This window comes from Triturus cristatus, chromosome 5_1 (genome assembly GCF_964204655.1).
Source record: "Triturus cristatus chromosome 5_1, aTriCri1.1, whole genome shotgun sequence".
NCBI lineage: Eukaryota > Metazoa > Chordata > Amphibia > Caudata > Salamandridae > Triturus > Triturus cristatus.
Genome location: NC_140587.1, coordinates 27,488,200 through 27,511,475, shown reverse-complemented (window position 1 = coordinate 27,511,475; position 23,276 = coordinate 27,488,200). Strand labels below are relative to the sequence as shown.

Genomic DNA, 23,276 nt, shown 5'->3' with positions numbered 1-23,276 from the left:
CAACCAACGACATGGCCTGGTCAGTCATTGAGAAACTGAAACCTGGACAAAATACTCAGCAACGACTCTTCGAAAAGGAGCAGAGATGGGTGTATCGCCTTTCGACTCACCTTACAGGTCTGAATGACACCATCCCATGGAACTCTATCTTCAAGAATTAATGTATTGGATATTTGCCCACAAAACACAGGATGACACCTTGTTGGCCTCCGTGTAGCATAGCTTATGATGCCTTTAAATACCCCTTTACTTTTGATCCATCGCACTGATCAAAAGGGTAGTTTTAAATAAGTGTGTACCCAATCGAGCCTCGCACTGACATGACCTCTCAGGCGGCTGCGACTTTGGAGACCCACACATTAACATAGAATCACTGTAAAGGTTTTTAGACACTACTTACTTTCTTGTAGCCAACAACCAGCAGCTTACCGCAATTCCTAACCAACAAACTATGAGATAATTTCAGCATATGAATGCACGCAAATGCCGATTGTGTCTTCATATGCTAGCTATTTTATTCTCGAGCATTAGCCGTCACCCGCTCTTGAATATGAGACTAGTTTGCCACCTTTATCTTTACTAAAATGACCACTCACGATGAATTGACATCTAGGAGTTCGTCCGCTGCCACACGCATCTACCATTCGCAAGCTTTTAAGGATGGAACACATTTCTTGCAGTTAGAATGCACGCATACGATTTATGATTCCTCATATCCTCATATGCTAAAACAGAGTGACAGGAACATTACCCGTCCCCCACCGTCTCGAAATTAAAACTAGAATGCAAACCTTTAAAACCTCTCTGCAAAGAGCATTCTACGAGCAAAACATAGCTGGGATTTAACCTACTACCACACGCCCCTTTAGTTGACGTCACACGTAGACGCACGCATTTACGATCACGTGCCACACGTAAATGCGATCACCTGATTGGTTAGCGCTAGTATTTCTTCCGCTTTCGCTCTGCACTCACCAATATCCGGGCCGAGCAGGACGAAGCCAGGTATTCCACGGGAGTGTGCGAGCATGGAAGTAAGTGGATATTTCTTTCCCCCGTCATCCATTCGGTCCCAGAGAGGTCCACCTGTGAGTACCTAGACAATTCAGTTTCTTCTGTTTTTACCCTCACAGATACTATAGCTCACTACCCCCCTCTCGGACCCATGACGCTAACAATACCTTTGTACTGAGTAAGAGTTCAGCCCCGTTTTTCCATGTTGTTGTTGTTTTTACCAACTTTATTTGTAGTCATGCACTGGAGCAACGGCGCCTGGCAAACACTATGTGCGCTCGTTTCAGCATGCACTCCACTTGAACGAGTCAGCTATTTTTCGGCATACACAATGGCTAAATAGCCCCTGTCGACTGCATATCGCTGGTCGACCAGTCAATACAGTTCTATTTGAACTTTTTCACAGACACAAATAGTGCTAAGTATCGTAATGAAAGACACCTATAAATGTATAGGTCCTCTTAGCCCTTAAGGAGCACCGCACCCTACTGTGGGAGTTTTTTATAACCACATAATGTTATTTAACACAGACTCCCGCGTCACAGCATGGGCCCACCATTTGTGTTCACCTGAATCACATAAAGTATAAGCAATTCAAGTGACACAAAGTGTCTGTCTTTATATATCTTTATGTGTGTTATGTCTGTTTTTGTCTGTTTTTTCTTTACAGGCGTTACTAGCCCCTGAATTATAGGATGGCTTTTTGCGGTATAAGAGTAAGTTGTACCGTATAATAACACCACTGGTTAGGGTGCACCTTAGCGTGTGCATACCGCCGTGGTGCTCCCCATGGTCCTGACGAATGCTTAGCCAACTAGGCATGTTAAGCAGAAACATGTTGACCTAGCCATAATTAGGACGAGCCTTGTCCCACCTAATAGGCCGGCTCTTGTCCGACTCACTTGCTTTTATCCGGTTTTTGGTTTGCCAGAATTAAATTGGTTATTGGTTAAAACCATTTACCTTTTAAACTTTCACCTTCCGTTCTATCACAACCAGCTCCGCTGTAATTCAGGCGTTGCAGCACACCAGAGAGGCATTCGGCCTCTCTGGTGGGAACCCGATGATGAAGCATGTCACCAACTAGGTTGGTGAGTGAGGGTTCTTTTAAAACACTATTTTGGTTTTTGCCCACGCCTTTTCTCTTGGTTTGCTCCTTACCTAACTCACTCTTTTGTTGTTGATTTATTATTAACCAGGGGGATCAAGAGTGATTTTCCCTCACCCTCTTGTTGTTATTGTGAGATGATAATGGCCCCACACCCTGGTAGAAAGCTCCTAGGGTGTGGAGGTCACCAGGGGTTGTTTTCTTCTAATGCAAACTCCCTCCTTTTGAAAAGATTTGTAAATGGGCTTCCAAATCTACGGCAGCCACCCATCATTTGTTTTATGCCAATATCATAGTGGTTCTCTTCTACGTTTAGCGATGGCCACTGGGCATGCTGACATCTGTAAATTTGTTTAAATGTGGTTGTATGGATCTGTGGATGGGTGTGTGATTGGTTATGTGGTTGGGTGAGTGGGTGTATGAGTGTGTGAGTTGGTGTGTGGGTGGGTGTGTGAGTGATTCTGTGGATGATGTCATCAGTGACATGATATGTGAGGTCATAAGAAGTGTATTGCGGGGGGTAAGTTAGACTTAGCTGAGGTAACTATAACGGCTGAATTTCAGTTGTTTTGTATGAGTGAAATCTGAGCCTTTAATGCACTGTTATAAACTTATATGTAATAAACTTTTATGTTATTGTCTGATTGGTCTGTATTAACAAGAAATCTTTGATGTTTAAATCAGGAGTCTATTGAGCTATAATATATTAAATGAATTTGTTCTATGGGCAAAATATACTAATAGAGTCAGAGCTAAGGGGTTGTATAGAGAACTTTTCCAACCATACTCTCATTTTGGTGTCTTTTAATAAGTCATTCATTATAACTCTTTTAATTTTTAAGCCCATTACCCGCATGACAAAATAAATATTTACATTTTTTGTTCACCAACAGCCCGTGGATGCCTTCCAAGCTCAACCCCAGATATGCGAGTGAGTAAGTCTTTCAAATTTGACTTGGTATGAGAGGCTTGTGAATTAAACTGTATGCATTTAGAGTTGGAAGAACCAGATATCTCAAATAAGGGATAGAGCAGCAGGCCTACAGGCATCCGATGAAACCCCAATTGCTTTTATCTTTCACCTCCCAGATGAGGACAGGCGGCTGGTTACCCTCACTTGCATTGTGGTCCTTTAAACTGCCCGCCCCATTTTACCCCAGAGACTTAAAGGTAGTTTTATTCCCCCTGCCCTATTATGTACTAGGGACTTATAGGGTAGGTCATGCCAATAATAGGGGAACCCTAACTCATACTGCACCCCAGTGTATGGAGGTGTTTTCACTGTGGTCTAAGTGTTCTCAAGATGGCACTGGCACAGACCCTGGGTAGGCAGAGCCCAGGGGCAGTCAGAGTCAGTCACCACCAGTACCTCGACCATGGAATTCCATCCCCTTGGAAATCAGACTTAGCACAAACCAAACAAAAATAAGGCGCACCCTTCACTGCCAATCTGTGGGAAAGGCTGGGATGACATGGATCTGAATAGTAAGTTGCTATAGTCTTAATATAGACAACCTGTATGTTTACAACACCTTATGGGGGAAGATTCTCTCTATAAACCCTCAATCGCTGATATTTTAGAGGTTTTATACAGCGCTGGCTGTACCCAGAGGTATCAGAGCGATTTACACGATAGAGCTAGTAATGCTAAGAGACAAATGACAGCATCACAGAATAACAAAAACATCAGAGCGCTTTACAAGACTGAGATACAGATGGTAAAACAAAATTACAACCTTTACAACATCATTATAGGATAAACACCAGTTAAGACAGAGAATAGCAAAAGGCTTGAGGTTATACATGCCATGTAAACGGATACTTTTTAGGGGTCATGCGCTGCCCGCTTTGCAGAGTTTATCGGCAAGGTAAGGTGGTGCATTTTGATGGACGACTTTGTGTGTGATGCATGAGTTTTTGTAGGCAGGTCTGTCTCCGGCAGAAGTTTTAATTGTATTCCATAAACCACTTGCACGGATGTACGACCCCATCTGGTAGGTGCTCACTGGACTCCCCGCACCTTTATGCGATGATCTGTGAGAGACAGCGACACACCTTGCTAGTAAAGGACAGTTTTTTATTGTGAGTTCCGCAACATCACACTGTCCAGAGATGTCGAAGGCTTGCTTCGCTTTGTTGTCCAGAGTTGGTCTACCACGCACGTTCATAGACTGGATCAACGTTCCCTATTCCTTCCCCAATGGTAGATAGCTTCAGGGTCAATTGAGGAGGTATGTTAATTAAAAAAGAAATCCGCACAGTTCGTTTTATAAGAATGTGAAGGCATATACACATTGGTATGTCATAATAAGAAGTGTTTAGGGGTGCAGTCTGGATGGTGCTAGCAAAAGTCCATAACATCCAAGGTGAAGATAATGTGGAGACCAATCAACAGACTTGTTATGATAGTTGTCTCTAATATGAATTGTCTTGCCTACTATCACAAAGTTAGCTAGAAAAAGAGGAACCTTTTAATAATTAAAGTCATTTTTGGGGCTTGATTTCTCTGTTGGCACATTTCATATCAGCTCTTGAAACTAGTGGCATACGTCCTCTGATTCAGCAGTAGAGTCTCGGTTGTAATGCTCGACCCATTGAGTGTCTCACTTGCCTACAAACAGTTAAAGAATCTTCTAAGACCAATGAAAATGTATCGAGTGCACTCTATTTACTAATATATTAAGGATTGACTGATCAATTTATGCAGTCTACCAAAGCTTATGGCACATGTAATAAAGCAAACAAGATATTCCTCACGCTTTAACGGAGTATCCTAGCCTCCAAACTCTAAATGTGGCCCTCACTTGTTCTGTACTTTGTTCTGCAGTTAGCAAACCGGATCCCAATAAATTGGTCAATGTAACAGATGTTATTTCCAGTGCTCAGAAATGGCAGGAGAGTGATAGGAAACACCACAGAAAAGTGTATTTATAATTAAAATAGCACGGAAATAAGTTTGTGAGTCTAAAATATATGGCCAGAGTTAATTTTATGTAACCAATTACCTTTCTAACATAGCTAGTAACTGATGTGTTTATGGCTGTTTTTGAATTGTTAATTAAAAATATTAATGTAAATACACTCATGAAAGGGCTGCGTGATCCGGCCACATTTCTGTGATATTCACCTAAACAAACTAACAAACAAAACACCTCATTTTTATACTTAGGGCCTCATTTATGACAAGCGTGAAAACAGCGATGAGTCACTTTTCATTGCGCCCTCATTGCGACACCAGTGATGCGTCATATTTACAGTATGACACATCATGTCGCAAGGAGTTACAGATATGTCAGTATTTCTGATGTATCTGTAGGCGCAAAAATGACGCATCGCTGGAGTGTGTCATTTCACATGGGCAAGTCCCATTTCAAATGTGCCTGTGTCAGTCTTACGCCTGCTGTGAGGCAGGCCTAAGAAATTGACGCAATTGTGTCCTACAAGTGATGCAGTGAAATCTCATAGATTTCACTGCGTCACTTCTACGAGGCGTTAGAACGCCCCCTCTGCATACATTATACCTGGCGCAGGTATAATGTGGCGCAGGGGTTTACAAAGTGAGGCGTTTAGATAGATGCGTCACTTTGTAAATATGAAGCAACATGAGACATTTTATACCCTGCTGATGCGTCACAAAAAGTGATGCACCAGCGGCGCAAAAGTGACGCAAGGGCTCATAAATGAGCCCCTTAATGGTTTTCTTGAAAATCTAGACAGGTGATCCAGATCATATCTGCGGATTACCCAATGTCCTGAAGATAATTGTGGGCAGCACGACCGTCTTTCTGTAATAGGGTCCCTCGATGACTATTGTACACGTCATAATATTAGCAAGCTTCATTTAGATCTATTCACAATAACAAACTCATGAGGATCTGTGACTTGAACTAGAAATTCATTTGATTATAAAAAGGTTCTATCTTGTTTGTTTCTTCAAAAAAAGATACTTGGCTGTATAGATGGCTCTGGTAATTTGTGACTTCAAAGGGTAACTTTGATAATTATAATGTATCTCTGGTTGTTACAACACTTTATTAAACCTGTCCAAACTACACTACACAGCAGCTCTGTAAATATTGGTCAACTGGTTGAAATTTACTGAATGTGTTTATTGTGACTAGACAAGTCACAAAAGTCTGAGTCCTCTACAAAATAGAGCTGTTTCAGAATGTGTTAAGGTTACAAGGAACTTATCTCAGCAGTCACTAGCAGACAGGCATTTTTTAAGTTATTCCATCTTTTATCAGGAGGAGAAAAGCCTTGTTTTATTTGTAAAATCTCCGAATTATAAGACGCTGGGGAAGCAGAGAATAACACTGCACATTGCATGAGCTAGGATCTGGGATCCTTGGATGCATGACTGCTGGATGTCTATGGGGCTTCACTGCTATGAATGTTGAGTCATTTGCCTACAGTCATGGTACTGGAAGTATTCAATTATTTTGCTGCCGCATTTTTCCCAAATGTATGGATGAACACTTCCAACCTAAAACCCTGTGTAATTTGCATCTATCTCAGACGGATAAAAAGATACTACAAGAAAGCATTACACATAGTACCACAGCTGCAAAGTAGGTGACGCTGTTGCCCCCAGCAGTTTTAAAATGTGTTAAAATTACAATTAGGGGAATAATACTGCAAGGAATGTGCTGTAATATATAGATAATTTGCCTTTTCTTGCTGCTCCATTTGGTTGAGTATGCTGCATGAATGGGCCCTTGACTGACTCATGGCTCCAGTTACCCTGGATATAGCACAGGTTTAGGTTTAGGGACCTATAGAGCGCATGGCTACCCTCGGGCATCCCAAGGCTGGTATGAAACAAGACAGGGGGAATCCCAGCAGATTGGCTTTAGGGAAACAGCCACGTTGTCAGTCTTTTTTTAAAGGTCATTTTGTTCTCGATCATTCACAGCTCAGGGTCCAGACTGTTCCACAGCTTGGGTACCAGGTGTTTGAATGACCTCCCACCCCATCTCGATCTTTTGATTCTCGTGGTGTTCATCAGGATGTTTGATCCTGATCTGAGATGGCGACGGGGCAAGTACTGAGAGATCAGTTCTCGTACCAACGCGGGGCCTTTCCCGTGCATAGCTCTATGAGCCAGACAGAGGGACTTGAATTTGATCCTGGCTTGGACCAGAAGTCAGTGTAGCTCCTCAAGGGAAGCTCTAACTGACTGATGCCTGGGTATCTTCAGAAGCAGTCGGGCTGCTGCATTCTGTACCACCTACAGTATGTCTGTGACATATTTGGGGGAGGCTTGAACCACTCCCTTCTTTGAGTTTTCTGGGAGCAGGCTCAAAATTTTCCTGATCATTCGGAGCATCCCAAAGCAGGTGCTTGCCAATTTTTTGGCCTGGATCGCCATTGCTAGGTTCTGGTCCATCCGCATCCCAAGATTTTTTATGGAGTTTTTTGGGGGAGGAGGGGGTACCCCATTTAGCTGGCCAGGGTAGCTCCGAGCGTGGGCTGAGGTTGCTACCTAGGATCATAAGCTTGGTTTTGTCCCCATTCAGCTTAACCCCTTCAGTGCCTCGCCCTTTCCCCCTCCTGTGCCGGGCGTTACATTAGCGGGCGGGGTTCATGATGAGATAGTCTCGTCATGGGCACAGCGCAACCGTGCTCCATGACGAGACTATCTCGTCATGGGCACAGAAGAGGTTAAGACTGCATTCGGCCATCCAGGATCCAATCTTTTCCAGGCACGGGGCTAGTTGCCTATGGTCTGAGTTTGTGGCGTCTGAGATTGAGACCACTATTTGTGTGTCATCGGCATATGACACAATGGACAGATCGAACTCCTGTACTATGTGGGCTAATGGACTTAGGCATATGTTAAAGAGGGTCGGATTCAGGGAAGATCCCTGTGGAACCCCCATGGGGCTGAAAAGGAGTCTGAGAAGATTTCCGCCTCCATGCATTGGAAAGATCTACCATTCAGGAAAGAGGCCAGCCATTTGATGGCTGTACTCCTGATTCCAATCCCCTTCAGTCTATTGACCAGTACGGCATGGTCTACCGTATCAAAGGCCGCGCTTAGATCCAGTAGCACGATTGCTGCGGCTCTTCCCTGGTCTAAAATGCTTTTTAGTTTTTCGGTGACAACAAGCAAAGCTGACTCAGTGCTGTGTTTTGGTCGAAATCCAATCTGTGTCTGATGAATGATACCATTGTCTTCTAGGAAGTGTGAGATGGTGCAGTTCACGGGTTTCACGGCAATCTTGCTCAGGATGGGTAACAGTGAGATCGGATGGTAGTTCGCCAGGGAGGCGGGGTCAAGGTGGGGTTTTTTCAGTAGAGGTTTTACAATGGCATGCTTCCACTCTTTGGGTACTGGCCCACTTTCCAGGGATAGGGAAATGGGGTGGGCGAATTGGGTTAGGACGCCTTTCCCCCCTTTGACAAGAATATGGGGTGGAGCCGGGTCTAGAGGGGACCCTGATTCGATATTCTGTAGCAGGGACCCAACCTCCTCCTCACTCAGTTTGGGGAAAGTGCGCAGAACAGGGGGGGAGGGTAGTGGCTGGTCTGTATTCCTAGGAGGTTCAGGGGGGATGCTGAGAGTTTCGGTAGCTGTTGATGTCATGCTGATGTTAAGGGGGTTATAGATGTTTTCTACCTTGCTCTTAAAAAACGAGGCTAGCTCATTGCATCTCTCTTTTGAGCACTGGGAGACGTTTGTTCCTGGGTCGATTGTAGAGAGGGACTTTACAATTTTAAATGGCTTGCCCTTTCCTAATTTCCTTATGATATTGCTGGATAGCTAATTTGTAGGCTATTTTAAGCTCGGGTCGTAGGTTTTTCTCCAGTTTTGTTCTAACTTTTTACAGCTTTTCCTTTGAGCGACCAACTCAGGGCTGAACCAGGACGATCCATTGGAGTCTTTTGGCTTTATTGGACCTGGTTTCCTGAAGTTACGGTCTATGGATCTGTTTATCCAGGATACCCAATTTTTATGGGCTTCTTCTACATCTTTTGATTCTAGTGGGGAAGATGACTCAAGGTCTGTAGTCCAGGCTTCGGGGGCCTGCCTTGGCCGTTTACGTCCCAGTACAGGGCTTACTTTTTTGGGCTCTGTAAATTGGGGTTTTAGAAACTGGATTGGACTGAAGAAGTGGTCTGTCCAAGGCATACGTAAGGTGGCTAGTGATTCCAGTCTGGTGTCATTTGAGAAAATGGGGTCCAGAATGTGGTCCTTTTCGTGAGTGGGCAGGTGTACCAGTTGTGTGAGCTGTATGGCATCCACGTCGGCTACACATCTCTTAGTCGAAGGATAAGAGTGATCGTCCAGGTGGATGTTGAAGTCACCTAGGACGATAAAGGCGCGTTTTCCTATTATCATGCGTGCCAAAATGTCTGGGGCAGCTTCTAAAAATGGTGTACAGGACTCTGGCGGTCTGTAAATAAGACAGCCTGAAAAGGAGCAAGCAGGGGTGGGAGACAGTCTGAGAGCAAAGGCCTCACACTTAGCTATGTTGAGAGGGTTGAAAAACACAGGCTAGGTGAGATTTCCAAATGATAGCGATGCTCCCTCCTATTGTCCCCACTCTATCATGGCGATGGATATAAAAGCCCTGGGGAAGAGTGTTTACAATGTCTGGCATAGAGCTTTCTCGGAGCCAGGTTTCTATCAGAAATAGATTCTCCAGCTCTTCCTCCTCTATTAGGAGCTTGATCTCGATTGCATGTTTGGGGAGGGATCTGCTGTTTATTAGTCCCATCTTCCAGTAATTAATGTGTTCTGTCTTTCCCACTGCACCCTTTACCTGCTGCAACTAGGTCACCTCTATATCTCCGCAGACCGAGCAGCTCAGAGGCTCATCGGGGACCAGAGCGTGCTGGCAGGTGGGGTGTGCTCCTGTATCAAGTGCACGGAGCTCTTTGTTTTTTTATGTTAAAGGTTTTGGAGGAACCTGGGTGGTTTGGGCAGGGTTTCTAGCCCCTGGTCCCGGACTGGCGCAGACGGGTGCAGACGGCTTGCCATATGCGTGCCTCCGTCACCCCAGCACCTCGCCCACTGCGTGTCGTCGCCATCCCAGTCTTAAATCCAGACCCGGGAAGTGCCTTTGCGAGAGAACTAGACCGCCAACTCTAAAGATGGCGTCCGTCTAGTGACCTCGTGGAAGTGAGTATTTCCGGTGTGTACTTCTCCCTCCACCTAATCAGCTACTGTAGCTGTGGTGGACCGGGGAGAGTCAAGTGCAAATGAGTATGGAGGTATTTAGTGCAATCCTTTTTTTTTTAAAGCGAGTTATGTGCAGCTTAAAACAAATAATGTGCACCAGTTAAAACTTTTAAAAGCGTGTCACATTCATCAAAATGCAGAGTGCGCTAGCAGCGAAGTCAGGACAACAGGTGACAGTTTAAAAAACTGTTTTCAATTTTCAGAGCAGCGTGCGTGAACCTTGTGGCTTTCGGCACGCATACATGCACGAAAATGCCTGTCTTGCTCAGTCAGTCTTGATCAATGAGATTGAATTAAGAAAAAAAGACTTTGGCAGTGACTGCCAAATACCGTGTTTTTACATTGGACAATGATGTACTTTTAGCCCAATAAATAGCTATGCCTTGTTTGAACCTGTTCCATTTATAAAATACACACGGTTTGTACATATACATGTCAGCACCTCTGTGTACTACACTGTTACTTATATATCTACAGTCTCATGAGTTCCATCAATGACCACAGGAAACAAGAAAAATGGCTGAGACAGTTTCAGTGATCAAAATGTCAGTGGGTTTGTGTTAGAATTGAGAATTCATTCGCAAGTGAGCTATACAATTCGACCACACAAGTACATAGCATAATTTTTTTTTCTGGTTAATTTTTATAATAATGATTTTAGCTCATCACCAAATATACATTTTAGGAATCTTTTTAATTTTATTACCACCCTGGAGTCTAGGCCCGATTTTGATGACACCAGTGGCTTTGTGTTGGGAGATGATTTTAATGCAAGACTTAATGTTGATTGCTCAACCATGAAGGACTGTAATCCGGCACCTGGGTGTCAAAGGGGCGTGGAATTAACTTCCTTTTTGAGCACACATAATTTGGAGAATGCCATGGACATAATGGCTAACTGTTTCCCAACAGCCTCCCTAGTGCCCACATTTAGAGGTAGAGATTGCTCATCAATAATTGATTATATTTTTATTTCCCCTGGGCTGGCCGATCGTATCAGTAAGGCTATGGTAATTCCTATGCCGCAGGGGGATCACAACCCCATTAAGATCTGCTTAAAAGCAATCTACCGCCCAGTCTATAACAAGGAATGTGGTGCTAGGAACCTCTCCATTAGTTCAAATAACCTCACATTAAAATGGAGGGGTATTAATGTTACGGCAACTTTCCAGACCCTGGTTAGAGATAACCTACTCCTTTTTTTCTCATGTCTGTCTGATCTAAACCCGAATCCTGGGGCAGTTGAGGATTTCGTTAAGATTTGTTCAGCTCTTCGAGTCCAGCTTATGACTCCGCCGCTTGTAATCACGGTTGACCAGGGATGGTTTGATCATGAGTGTTCTCTGGCCAACCGTGATTTGCGGCGTGTCTTATCTTCCTGCCCGAGGAATTTGACCGATGTGAAAAATGCTAGGACTCGATATTAACTGGCCATTATTAGAAGGAAGGAGGAGATCCTCGAGGAACGCTGGGAGGCGTTAGCGCAAACCGCTGCCCGTGGAAGGGGGGATATCTTTTGGGCTGCGGTTAAAGATCTGCGCTACTCAGGTCAGCTCTCGACCCCAATGGATTGTACCATTCCCGGAGCTGCCTGGGTGGACCATTTTTCTAAGATTTATGCTGTCCCATCCTCATCGACGGCTACTCCAATATTCAACCACCCTCCATGGGTAGACATATCATTATCTGAGGTGAAAGAGGCCATCGCACAGAGCGCGGGGAAAAAAGCCCCAGGCTCAGATGGCCTTCCCATTGACATTATTAAAGCCTACCCCGATTTATGGGCCCCTCTCTTGTTGAACGTTTTTAAAAATTTAACTTTCACCTCTCCACCACCACCAACTTGGTCATCGAGTATAATAGTGCCTATTTTTAAGAAGGGCGATCGGTCCCAACCATCATATTATAGGCCAATCTCCCTTATTGATAACACCTTAAAAATTTTAGGCAGAGTATTGTATAATAAAATCCTAACATGGGCCGAGGATAACCACATTTTGGAGAGTTGCCAGCTGGGTTTTCATAATAAGGTTGGCACTGCAGAGCAGTGCCTCAATCTCAACCTTATTTTGGGCAAATACACTGTTGAACGTAAATGCCCAATTTACCTTGCTTTTATGGATTTATCTACTGCCTTCGACCTTGTCAACAGGTCACTGCTTTGGAGGGCCTTATTGAAATACGGTCTGGACGAATCCATGGTCCTCTTCCTGGCCTATCTGCATAGAGATCTGAAGGCTTGTGTCAGGATTGGCCATGGGGGTGAGGTAACTGAGATGGTAAGAATCAATAGAGGGGTTAGACAGGGCTGCGTCCTAGCCCCTCTTTTATTTATCATTTATATCAATGGCCTACACAAACACCTGGTCTCCCTAACTGGCAACGTTCCGTTAATAAACGGTAACCATCTCCCCGCCCTGCTATATGCAGATGAAGCGGTCCTTATGGGCCGCACCCCTAACGCACTACGCACTTTAGTGAATGGCTTTGTTGACCATATGGACTCCCTAGACCTAAAGACTAATTTTAAAAAATCCTTTGTAATGTCATGTGGCCCACAGAAGCGACATATTGAAAGCATTGTTGTGGGGGCAGAGAGACTGGGGTCAACTAGCAGCTTCCCGTATTTGGGAGTGGTCTTTGCTGCGAACAACTCCTGGAGTGGGCATATTGCCCACTCCAGGAGTAAGTTCTCAAAGGCCATTAACTCAATTCTGAGCCTCCCCCGCCCCAAGAAGACCGGTGAGCTGGCTGCTACCTTACAAATATACAAAGCCCAATGCGTCCCGGTTGCCACATACGGTGCTGGGGTTTGGGGAACTGCTAGATGTCCTCATATAATTGCCGAGGAAAACAGATTTTGCAGGAAGCTCCTCTGTGCCCCCATTTCCTCCCCACACTACATATGCCATAAGGAATTGGGGTTGCATTTTATAGGGGATTTTATTCGTGCCCGCCCTGCCCTTTTTTGGCTGGCGATTTGGAAAAATCCTGCCGCCAAATTGACCAGGGACATTATTGAGGATTGTTTACATTGTGATAAGGGCATGGCTATCCCCTGGCTCTCAGGGGTGCTGAGTGCACTTCGCAGCGTGAACTCCCAAAATGTTTTCTTAAAACCCACCATGATTCCATCGAAATGCGAACTTAAAAAAGCACTTTATATGTTGTTCAGTGCCGAAAGGGCAGCGAGGGAGTCTTTGAACCCTAGCATTTCTAGATACCTAGCTCACAATCTTTTAACTCACCCTACACCCAGTTATTTAACTCTCCCAATGAGTCGCTGGGAGCGTGGCCTTATATTCCGTCTTAGGGCAGGTACCATCAAATACGCCCTTAGATTTCCCCTATGGAATTATAATGATCAATGTGTTGAGCCATGCCCTTGTGACTGTCGGAGCAAGCAAACAATTTTACACTTTTTATTTTTCTGTAAATTTTATATCAAGTATATTAAATGGTTTTTAACTCCGTATTTTAAAAAATTAAAACCAATTAGCCTGGAACTCGCATTTTCGATGATTTTGACCCTGGACGACCATGAACTTGTCTTCCGAGTGAGCTCTTTCTTAAAAACTGCGGTTCGTGCTCGATTAACAATGTCTTAAAATTTGTATGATCTGTTGTTTTTACTTGTTAATAGCATCACACTGAGTATTTTGTAACGCTTATTTTATTTACTGTGCTTTTATGGATTATTATTGATCCAAATAAAGTTTCATTGACTTGACTTGACTTGACTTCATAGCATAATTAGATTTTTTTTAATCCCCTCTGCAACTCTCTCTGAAATACTTCAGACACCAGATTACCTACAATATATTGTAGTAGCAAACTTTCTATTCACAGGACAATGTCTAAAGGAGTTGCAGTTAGTGACTTGTTAATCACAGCTCTACAGTGAGCACAACAAGTTTCAAATATAAAAACAGTGGCGCAAGCAATAAACAGATAGGATGGTGGCTTCCCAATTTGTCCTGTGTACAGTGTTCAGCCACACTGAATGAAAAGAAGAGTGACATATACTAGTAGCTTATTTTCAGATCAAACCTGTTATTTGTAAAGTCTCCAAACACTTTATAAAATCAAGTACAGAAAAGTAAGACATTAAAAAAATCATAATAGTTAGGTAGTAGAAATATCTTTATTTGATTTTGAAAAAAACATAAAAGCTCATCAAATTATACAGACATAAACAATATTATCAAGTCACCCAGTCTAAAAATGATATTAATAATTGTCATGCACACACATGTTTACTCATACAATTTGATTAATATCTAGGCTAGCAATCCCCTATTCAACAGATGTTTGGGTAGGATCGAACTTGAGTAATTTGATAATATTCCCTCCCACTCAAGCATGTTTAGTTGTATTAGGAACAATATCACCCTCACTAGCATTAGGGATCCACATGCCCTGACGAATGCCCCAGAATGTCTTAGGCTAGCTTAGTTGGGCGGAAACATGTTGGCAGACAGGGAATTGGGTGTACACCATTGATCTCCATGACCCATTCACTTTAGTTTTTAAACATAGCTAGCGTCCAGTTGAATAAAGGTTTTATCCATGGAACACTTAGATATTTTTACTTTCCATCTGGATCCCCTTTCTTGTCGGTGTTGTCCAGTAAGGTTAAGAACTGCCACCTTCTGTTACCGTCTTTGAGGAGGTTGAGTGCGCCTCAGTGGCACTGTCCTATCGAGGTGGGGAGAGGACTTCTGTGACGAAGCATGACACAATTCAATGTGTGAGGTTTCCTCTTCCACTAAGGATGACCTTTCCTGGGTACCCATCCTAGGGTGAGTATTTGAGTCTCAGGATATTCTGAAGACACATACATGGGATCAACTGGAAGTGCAAATATACTCTACATAGATCCTTAAACTAGTAGCCACCATACCCATTTTTTGCTCATTGCTACATTTTTTAAACCAAAGTCCAAGCGCATAGGATTCAGGGGGGCATTTCAAGGAAGTTCCAGGACTGATCTCACAATGGCCCCTACATTATTCTTGCCCCACAACTCCGCGCCATACACTGCAGCTCCAATGCCCTTTGCTTGATACACTGGAATTACTTGACCAACTGGTCCATAAATCCAATTTTTAAATTTTTGTATTGAAAGCAGAGTTTACATGTCGGAGTGAAAGATGGCGTTTTGCAATTTGTGAGGCCCATGATAGTGAATTTGCCAGCCTCACTGTCAAATAGCTGAATTGCTTCACCTGCTTTAACAAACTGTTTTTGTGGTATTGATTATTAAGCCAAATTCCCCACAAGCTGCTGAAAACCAGTCCACTAGATTTTGAAGCCCCATCGGGGTCCTAGAAATGCATAGGGTATCATTGGCAAAAATGAGTGCGGCCACTGCTTGACCAGCAAGGGAGGGGGGATTGCCTTTGCAATTGGTTAGTGATTCAATCAATCCATGAATGTAAAGGGTGAACAGAGTAATCCCAAGTACACATCCTTGACGCATGCCTCTGTTCACCCTAACGCAGTCAGTCAACCTGCCTCCCCCCCCCCATCTGACTTGAGCGTCATTATCTAATTAGTCTAATAAATATCTTCAATAAATTAGTCGGACCCCCATCTTATTCAGGGCTTCCCATAACTTCTTCTGGAGGAGTAGATCAAATGCAGCACTCAGGTCAACAAACACAACATATACACGCTCCCTATTGTTTGTCACATGTTTCCATAAAATCATTAAAAAATGGGACAATTGGTCTATGGTACTCGTATTTTATCTAAAACCTGCCTGCAGGGGTGACAGTATATTCCCTCCTCTCATCGATTCTCAAAGCCTCTCCAGCAAATGCCTGCAAAATAGTTATTGTGCTATTTCAATCAGACTAATGGGCCTGTAAATCGCAGGGTTGATTTTGTCCCCCTTTTTGAATATGGGTACTACCACGGCACCTAACCAAGAATATGGTATATCTGCTCCCTTTAAAATAGCATTAAAAATATGATGGAGAATCACAACCCAAATTGTGGGTTCCGAGAGATAAAGATCACCCGGAATGTGTTCTAATTTGGGCAATATCTATACAAAGAGAAGAATAATTTGAATTTAAGAAAATCTTAATGAAAAGTATGATTAAATAAAACAGCTGTGCAATGAGTGCTTTGTAGGATATGAGCAATAATTCTAAAATGTAAAGAGACGAGAGTCTCTGCATCTGACGCATATGTAACCCACTACACATTGCCCAGAACAGCTCATCTTATTTTTCTGCCAATTATTGCAGCACTAATTTGCTCAGGACATAACTGTAAAGTATTTGTCTAATATAAGGAGTACTTTTCAGCAGATTTCGAAAGCAAGCTATTGTTGCATTTATGTAATAGACTCACGTTCCCATGTGGAGGAAGACATAAAAAAAACTCTGACAGGAAATGGTTGATTTCCTGCATGGACGTCTAGCTGCGTAGACACTTTCGGGTGCGGCATATGGCTGATATTCCACCACATAAAATACTCCAGCTGCTTCACCCATAGTGTCCTTGTTGAGTAAATGATGCTAAAAGCAGTTGAATATCAGTTGCCTGATCTGAGTGATGGATCTGCCTCTATGTCTGTTGGACTCATTCCCGTGGCAGTCTGCTGAGCAAAGGGAGTGGACTTTCACTTAAGGATTAGTATCATCTACTTCACCCAGCATGTTTGGCAGAGTTGACATGCAGTCATAGGCAGTGTACTCCCACTTTGAGGGTGCATCTGTAGTTTCCACACTTTGAGATGGAAATTCCACTAGTGCAGAAAATCCACTGACAGAGGAGGGCATATGTGGAATTTCCATTGAAGTGTCTTTGTCCATGGTGCTTAGATCTGCTTAGGTGAAAAGACAGCTACTGATGCAGGACAACTCTATCTTTGATGGAGTTTCCAACTCTGTCTTGGCAGAGAAGGAAAATGCACCACAATGTGTGTAATCTCTGGATTTGCCCACATATCTACAAAAGAGTTACGTATAATATAAATTCAACCTGATGGATTTTGATAGACAATCTGCAGTTTCATTTGCAAACCTGTGAACGCAAGATGTATTTTTTATGTAAACAAACGTGTTTTGGACAGACAAGTGTGCCATTGAACCAAAATCAAGAGTCAATTGTGGCTATGGAGGAATCTCCAAAGATCAGTGCAATGAAAAAGGCTGCTGCTATGATGACACCAAACCGGGTACAATCTGGTGCTTCAGCCCTCTCCAGCTGAACGGTAAGGTGATAAGAAGAAGGACGTCTGTGTTTTTAATTTCCAGTTTGTTGTAAAACAGTTGAGGCTATTTTGAAATATCAAATGATTGACTAGTTTGGGACAGTGAAATTCCCCTCTTTGTGGAGCACATGCCAAATTCACATAAGAAATTACTAACACAATGGTCTCCACCACACTAGCTATGCGGTACAGTAAAGTTTGACTTTGAATACTTTGGAGTTGGCATCACCTGTATGGACTTCTGTGCGAGGCAGGCCTGGTATATGATGTCCACTAATGTAAGTGGGCACCTTGCACCAGTCCAGACAACACTTATGGTGATTTAAGAGATCTTAGACAACTTTGAAAGCTCTCTAAGTGGTAGCGGTGGGGAGCAGCCTTCAGACTAAGTTTTGAAGGAGTGTAAAGCAGCTTGTTTTACCAGAATGCAATCTTATAGTATAGATGAAATGAAAAAGAACCACACAAAGTATTTTTAAAAATATGCATTTATTATATGACACTATCTAGTATGTTACAGTATCTCCTACTCTGAGATGGACACAAAAGCAAGGAAAACACAGTAAATAGCATTAATGCACAGTGGGACCAAGGGGGTGACCAAACCACATACTAAGAAAGTGGAATAAGAACCACGACTCGAGTCAGGAAACTTTTGAGCGGATGTAGAATCGCTGGGACCCCAAGGAACCATCCAAGGTGAGTAGATAGGCACCCCATGGAGAGTATGTGCAGTGTGGGAACCTGACTGCAGATTCTGTACAACTCTATGTGTAAGTCGCGGTTGGAGTTTTAAAAATTAAAGACCCTCCCCAGTGGACCCTGAAGAAACCCTGTGGAAGATAGAAGGTTGGAGAGGCACCTCACCCATGCCTAGCACCCATGTTACCTATATTTATATTTGATGTACAGCTCCCATTCACTTTCTTAGCCTCCTCCTTAGAAGTAGTATGAAAATGTACATTATCACTAATTCACCCACAATCAGTGTCTTTAACTTCTGAGCTCAAAGGAGCAGCGGGATCAAACAAATTAGCACATGCAATATCAAGAGCCACAGTTAGTCAAAAGTTAGAATTGGTTTTGGCAGAATCACTTGTTCTTGTTGGAGAGTTGTACACCACCAGCTCATTGTTAGTTATGCCTCTAGGTTCTACATTATGGTCAATATTTTGTTTACGGGTCGGAGATATAATGTAGATTTCCTCTAGAGTTTCTACTTCAGGAAACTACCAGCCACTCCCTACCTTGATTTGGATAAATTATCACAGCCACTAAGTAAACTTCCAACTTCTTGTATTAATGTTTGGTATATCAATAGCCACACAGTTCGCTGGTGTGAGTGATGCAATCTTTTTGGCTGCTTTGAGGGACTTCATTAGGGCTACCCTTAGCCTTCCATTTGCCCATATTCCAAAGAGACCTCTATCAGATAACCAGACGACACATAAACCAAGGAGCAAACCTTATGAGAACAGTACCAGGTATATGGGTAAAACATTCCTTTTGATTGTATGACAGCAGACCCAAACAATAATGAAAGAATGTAAGGACTATAGTATCTGCAGCATTTATGCTTCAGCAAATTAGTTTACATCAAAAACCCATAGCATTATTCCGAGAGCCAAGTTTGGTGGCCCAGCCCAGGCTCTTCTGGGATCTGCCAGATGTGGACGGGTACACCCTTGGCGTGGGCAGCATGCGTCCGTTGCCGCGGGACAGCGGCACAATTATCAGCATGAGAGGTGCCGCAGGGCATGCTTGGGAGTGTAGTTCTACCTTTCCTTGGTTGCTCCACACACAGAGTGGCACCCTAGATGGCAGCAGGCTCCACAGACTTCACCAGCGCCGCATTCAGTGTCATACTTTTCAGTGCGAAATGGGCCGCAGGGCAGGCAGGGTAGGGTAGTTCCTCCTCTCCCTGGTCGCTCCACACGCACAGTCGCAACCCAGATGGCAGCAGGCTCAGCAGACTTCACACAATTGATATAATATTAAGATATAATATATTTGCAGCGTCATAAATAAGTCTTTGGACCTAAAAAGTCACATTGACAAAATTGTTTAACTATATCAAAAAAAAAAAAATTCATGTCAGCTACTGTGTTTTGTCCAAATGAATAGTCATTTGTTGATGATCCATTTCTAAAGGGCAAAACTCATTTCCCATCAGCTTGCTGCACACATTTACCAAACCCCGCCCGGGACTGTGGGTTGTCGTGCGTCATTACAGATGTTACAGTCTCTGCACATAAACCAGCTGCTTGTCCAATAACCATTAGTCATAGCTGATTCCTATCAGTTAGTTATCAATATCAGTTAGTGACTCAAACACATCACAAGAGTCACAAAAGAGTTTATTGGTCTGGGAAGTAACATTAAACGTTATGTTTTACCTACTTTTACATGTGTTTGTTTTTAGGTCTAAATCGTCCAACTGCCTGTCAATTAAATTGGAAATAGGGCTCAGTTCATTATATTTTTACTTTTTGTATGAATAGACTGTGAATGTTTAATTTTTATTCCAGTTTTGAGTGTTTTGGCACAAATTTAAATGTGCATGTATAAATGAGTACCAGAGAAGTACTACATGGCTTACTCAGCATTACTTTGTAATTAAACTCTGTAGAGTCCAAATCTTTATAAAAATGAGTTTTAAACTGGGAGAAACACATTTGAAAATCAAGTAATAATTCTGGTCCTTTTCACTGACAGAATCAAAGGTCCAGGTTTATAAACATTTCATGCAGTGCAGCAAGGCAACTCAGTGGCTGCATTACGTTTTATTGAGACATCAATAAAGCACCATATTTACAGAAATGTGGTGCTTTTCTGCTGCCTACATTTCTAATGCCTGGAACCCATGAAGGCATTATTGGAAGCCAAGTGTGCCTGCCTTATAGTAGGGAATGTTTTTCTGCCTGAAGGGAAACATTCCTGCCCAAAACCAATCCTTAAAGGCATTTTCCTTTTTCTCAATGGGGTGTGGAATGCATCATACTAAGCAAAAGGAAGTCACAAGGAGAAATAGATACATTTCTCCTCTTTAAGCCTAAACGGCTTGCTAGTTTAAAAATATCTTGGACTAGAACAACAATCATAGTGATTCACATCTACCTTTGCTGAACTTACAACAAAGATTCAGAAAGGTAGAGTTTTCACGCTAAACTTTTCTTTACCACGTCAAATTTCAACTGTGATTGGGCTTTGAAGCTGCTGTGTGAGACAATATTTCAAATGTCCATGCTTTCATATATGACATTTAACTAAGCAATCATTGTATGCCACAATGATATAACAGAAAATCCTGAAAACAAATTTGTCAAATCATATCAGATAAATATTCATAAGATAGCCAATTTGAGAAATATCTATACAAAGAGAAGGATAATTTGAATTTGGAAAAACCTTAGTGAAAAGTAGAACTAAATAAAGCAGCTTTGCATTGAGTGCTTTGTAGGATATGAGCAATAATTCTAAAATGTACAGTGATGAGAGTCTCTGAATCTGACGCATATGTAACCCACTACACATTCCCCAGAACAGCTCATCTCATTTTTCTACCAATTATTTCAACACTAGTTTGCTCAGGACAAAACTGTAAAGTATTTGTCTAATTTAAAGAGTACTTTTCAGCAGATTTCTGAAGAAAACTATTATTATACTTATGTAATAGACTTACGTTCTCATTTGGAGGAGGACAGGAAATAACATCGGACAGGAAATGGTTGATTTCCTGCATGGACTTCTAGCTGCATAGACACTTTGGGGTGCTGCATATGGCTGATATTCCCTCACATAAAATACTCCAGCTGCTTCACCCATGGTGTCATTATTGAGTAAATGATGCTAAAACTGGTTGAATATCAGTTGCCTGATCTGAGTGATGGATCTGCCACTAACTCTATTAGAGTCATTACTGTGGCAGTCTGCTGAGCAAAGGGAGTCGCCTTTCACTTAAGGATTAGTAACATTTACTTCACCCAGCATGTTAGACAGAGTAGACATTCAGTCTTTGGCAGTGTACTCCCACTTTGTGGGGGCATCTGTAGTGTCCACACTTTGAGATGCAACCTCCACTAGCGCAGAAAATCCACTGGCAGAGGAGGGCATTTGTGGATTTTCCATTGAAGTGTCTTTGTCCATACTGCTTAGATCTGCCTGGGTGAAAAAACAGATACTGATGCAGGACAACTCTATCTTTGATGGAGTTTCCAACTCTGTCTTGGCAGAGAAGGAAAATGCACCACAATGTGTGTAATCTCTGGATTTTGCTCACAGATCTACAGTAGAGTTATGTATAATATAAATTCAACCTGATGGATTTTGTTAGACAATCTGCAGTTTCATTTGCTAACCTGTGATTGCAAGATGTATTTTTATGTAAACAAATGTGTATTCCACAGTCGAATGTGCCATTGAACCAAAATCAAGAGTCAATTGTGGCTACGAAGGAATCACCAAAGAGCAGTGCAATGTAAAAGGCTGCTGCTATGATGACAGCAAACCGGGAACCATCTGGTGCTTCAATCGACTTCAGCCGAACGGTAAGGTGCTAAGAAGAAGGACGTCTGTGTTTTCAATTTCCGGTTTCTTGTAAAACAGTTGAGGATATTTTGAAATATTAAATGATTGACTAGAGTTGAACAGCGAAATACCCCTCTTTGTAGAACACATGCCAAATTCACATAAGAAACTACTGACACAATGGCCTCCAGCATACTCTCTATGCAGTACAGGAAAGCTTGACTTTGGATACTTCGAAGTTGGTATCACTTCTATGGCCTTCTGTGATAAGCTGGCCTGGTATATGATGTCCACTAATGTAAGCGGGCACCGTGCACCAGTCCATACAACCCTTATGGTGATGTAAGAGGTCTTAAGACAACTGTTAAAGCTCTCTAAGTAGTAGCTGTGGAGAGCAGCCTTCAGGCTAAGTCTTGAAGGAGTATAAAGCAGTGTGTTGTATCAGAATGCAATCTTATAGGATAGATTAAATGGAAAAGAACCACACAAAGTATTTTTAATAATATGTATATATTATATGACACTATCTAGTACATTACAAAAGTTCCTAAACCGAGATAGACACAAAGCACACAATACTTTATCAAATAAATCACAGTTAATAGCACTAATGCACAGTGGGCCCCAGAGGGGATCAAAACATATACTAAGAAAGTCGCATAAGAACCACCACTCGAGTCAGGACAATGTCGAGAGGATATAGAATCTAAGGGACCCCAAGGAACCACTAAAGATGAGTAGATAGGGACCCCCCGGTTAGTGCATGCACTGTGGGAACACTACTGCGGGCTCCGTACAACTCTACGCATAAGTCGCGGTGGAGTTTTAAAGATTAAGGACACTTCCCTGTCTTCCCAATGATATAACAGAAAATACCCAAAACAACTTTGTCAGATGACGTCAGGTAAATATTCGTAAGATAGCCAATTTGAGAAATATCTATATAAAGAGAATGATAATTTGAATTTTGAAAAAGTCTTAGTGAACAGTAGGATTAAATAAAACACCTGTGTAATGAGTGCTTTGTAGGAAATGAGCAATCATTCTAAAATGTAAAGAGACGAGAGTCTCTGAATCTGACGCATATGTAACCCACTACACATTACCCAGAACAGCTCATCTCATTTTTCTGCCAATTATTGCAGCACTAGTTTGCTCAGGACATAACTGTAACATATTTGTCCAGTGTAAGGAGGACTTTTCAGCAGCTT

General features: G+C 42.5%; 1 protein-coding gene across 1 annotated transcript in view; it reads left to right on the top strand.

Moving 5' to 3' along the window:
* The window catches only part of LOC146829993 (uncharacterized), a 119,051-nt gene that overhangs the window by 3,743 nt on the left and 92,032 nt on the right, over positions 1-23,276 (top strand). Inside the window, exon 3 of the mRNA XM_085603678.1 lies at positions 17,398-17,538. Coding sequence (XP_085459804.1) covers positions 17,398-17,538 — 141 coding nt within the window. The remainder of the gene's footprint in view (positions 1-17,397; positions 17,539-23,276) is intronic.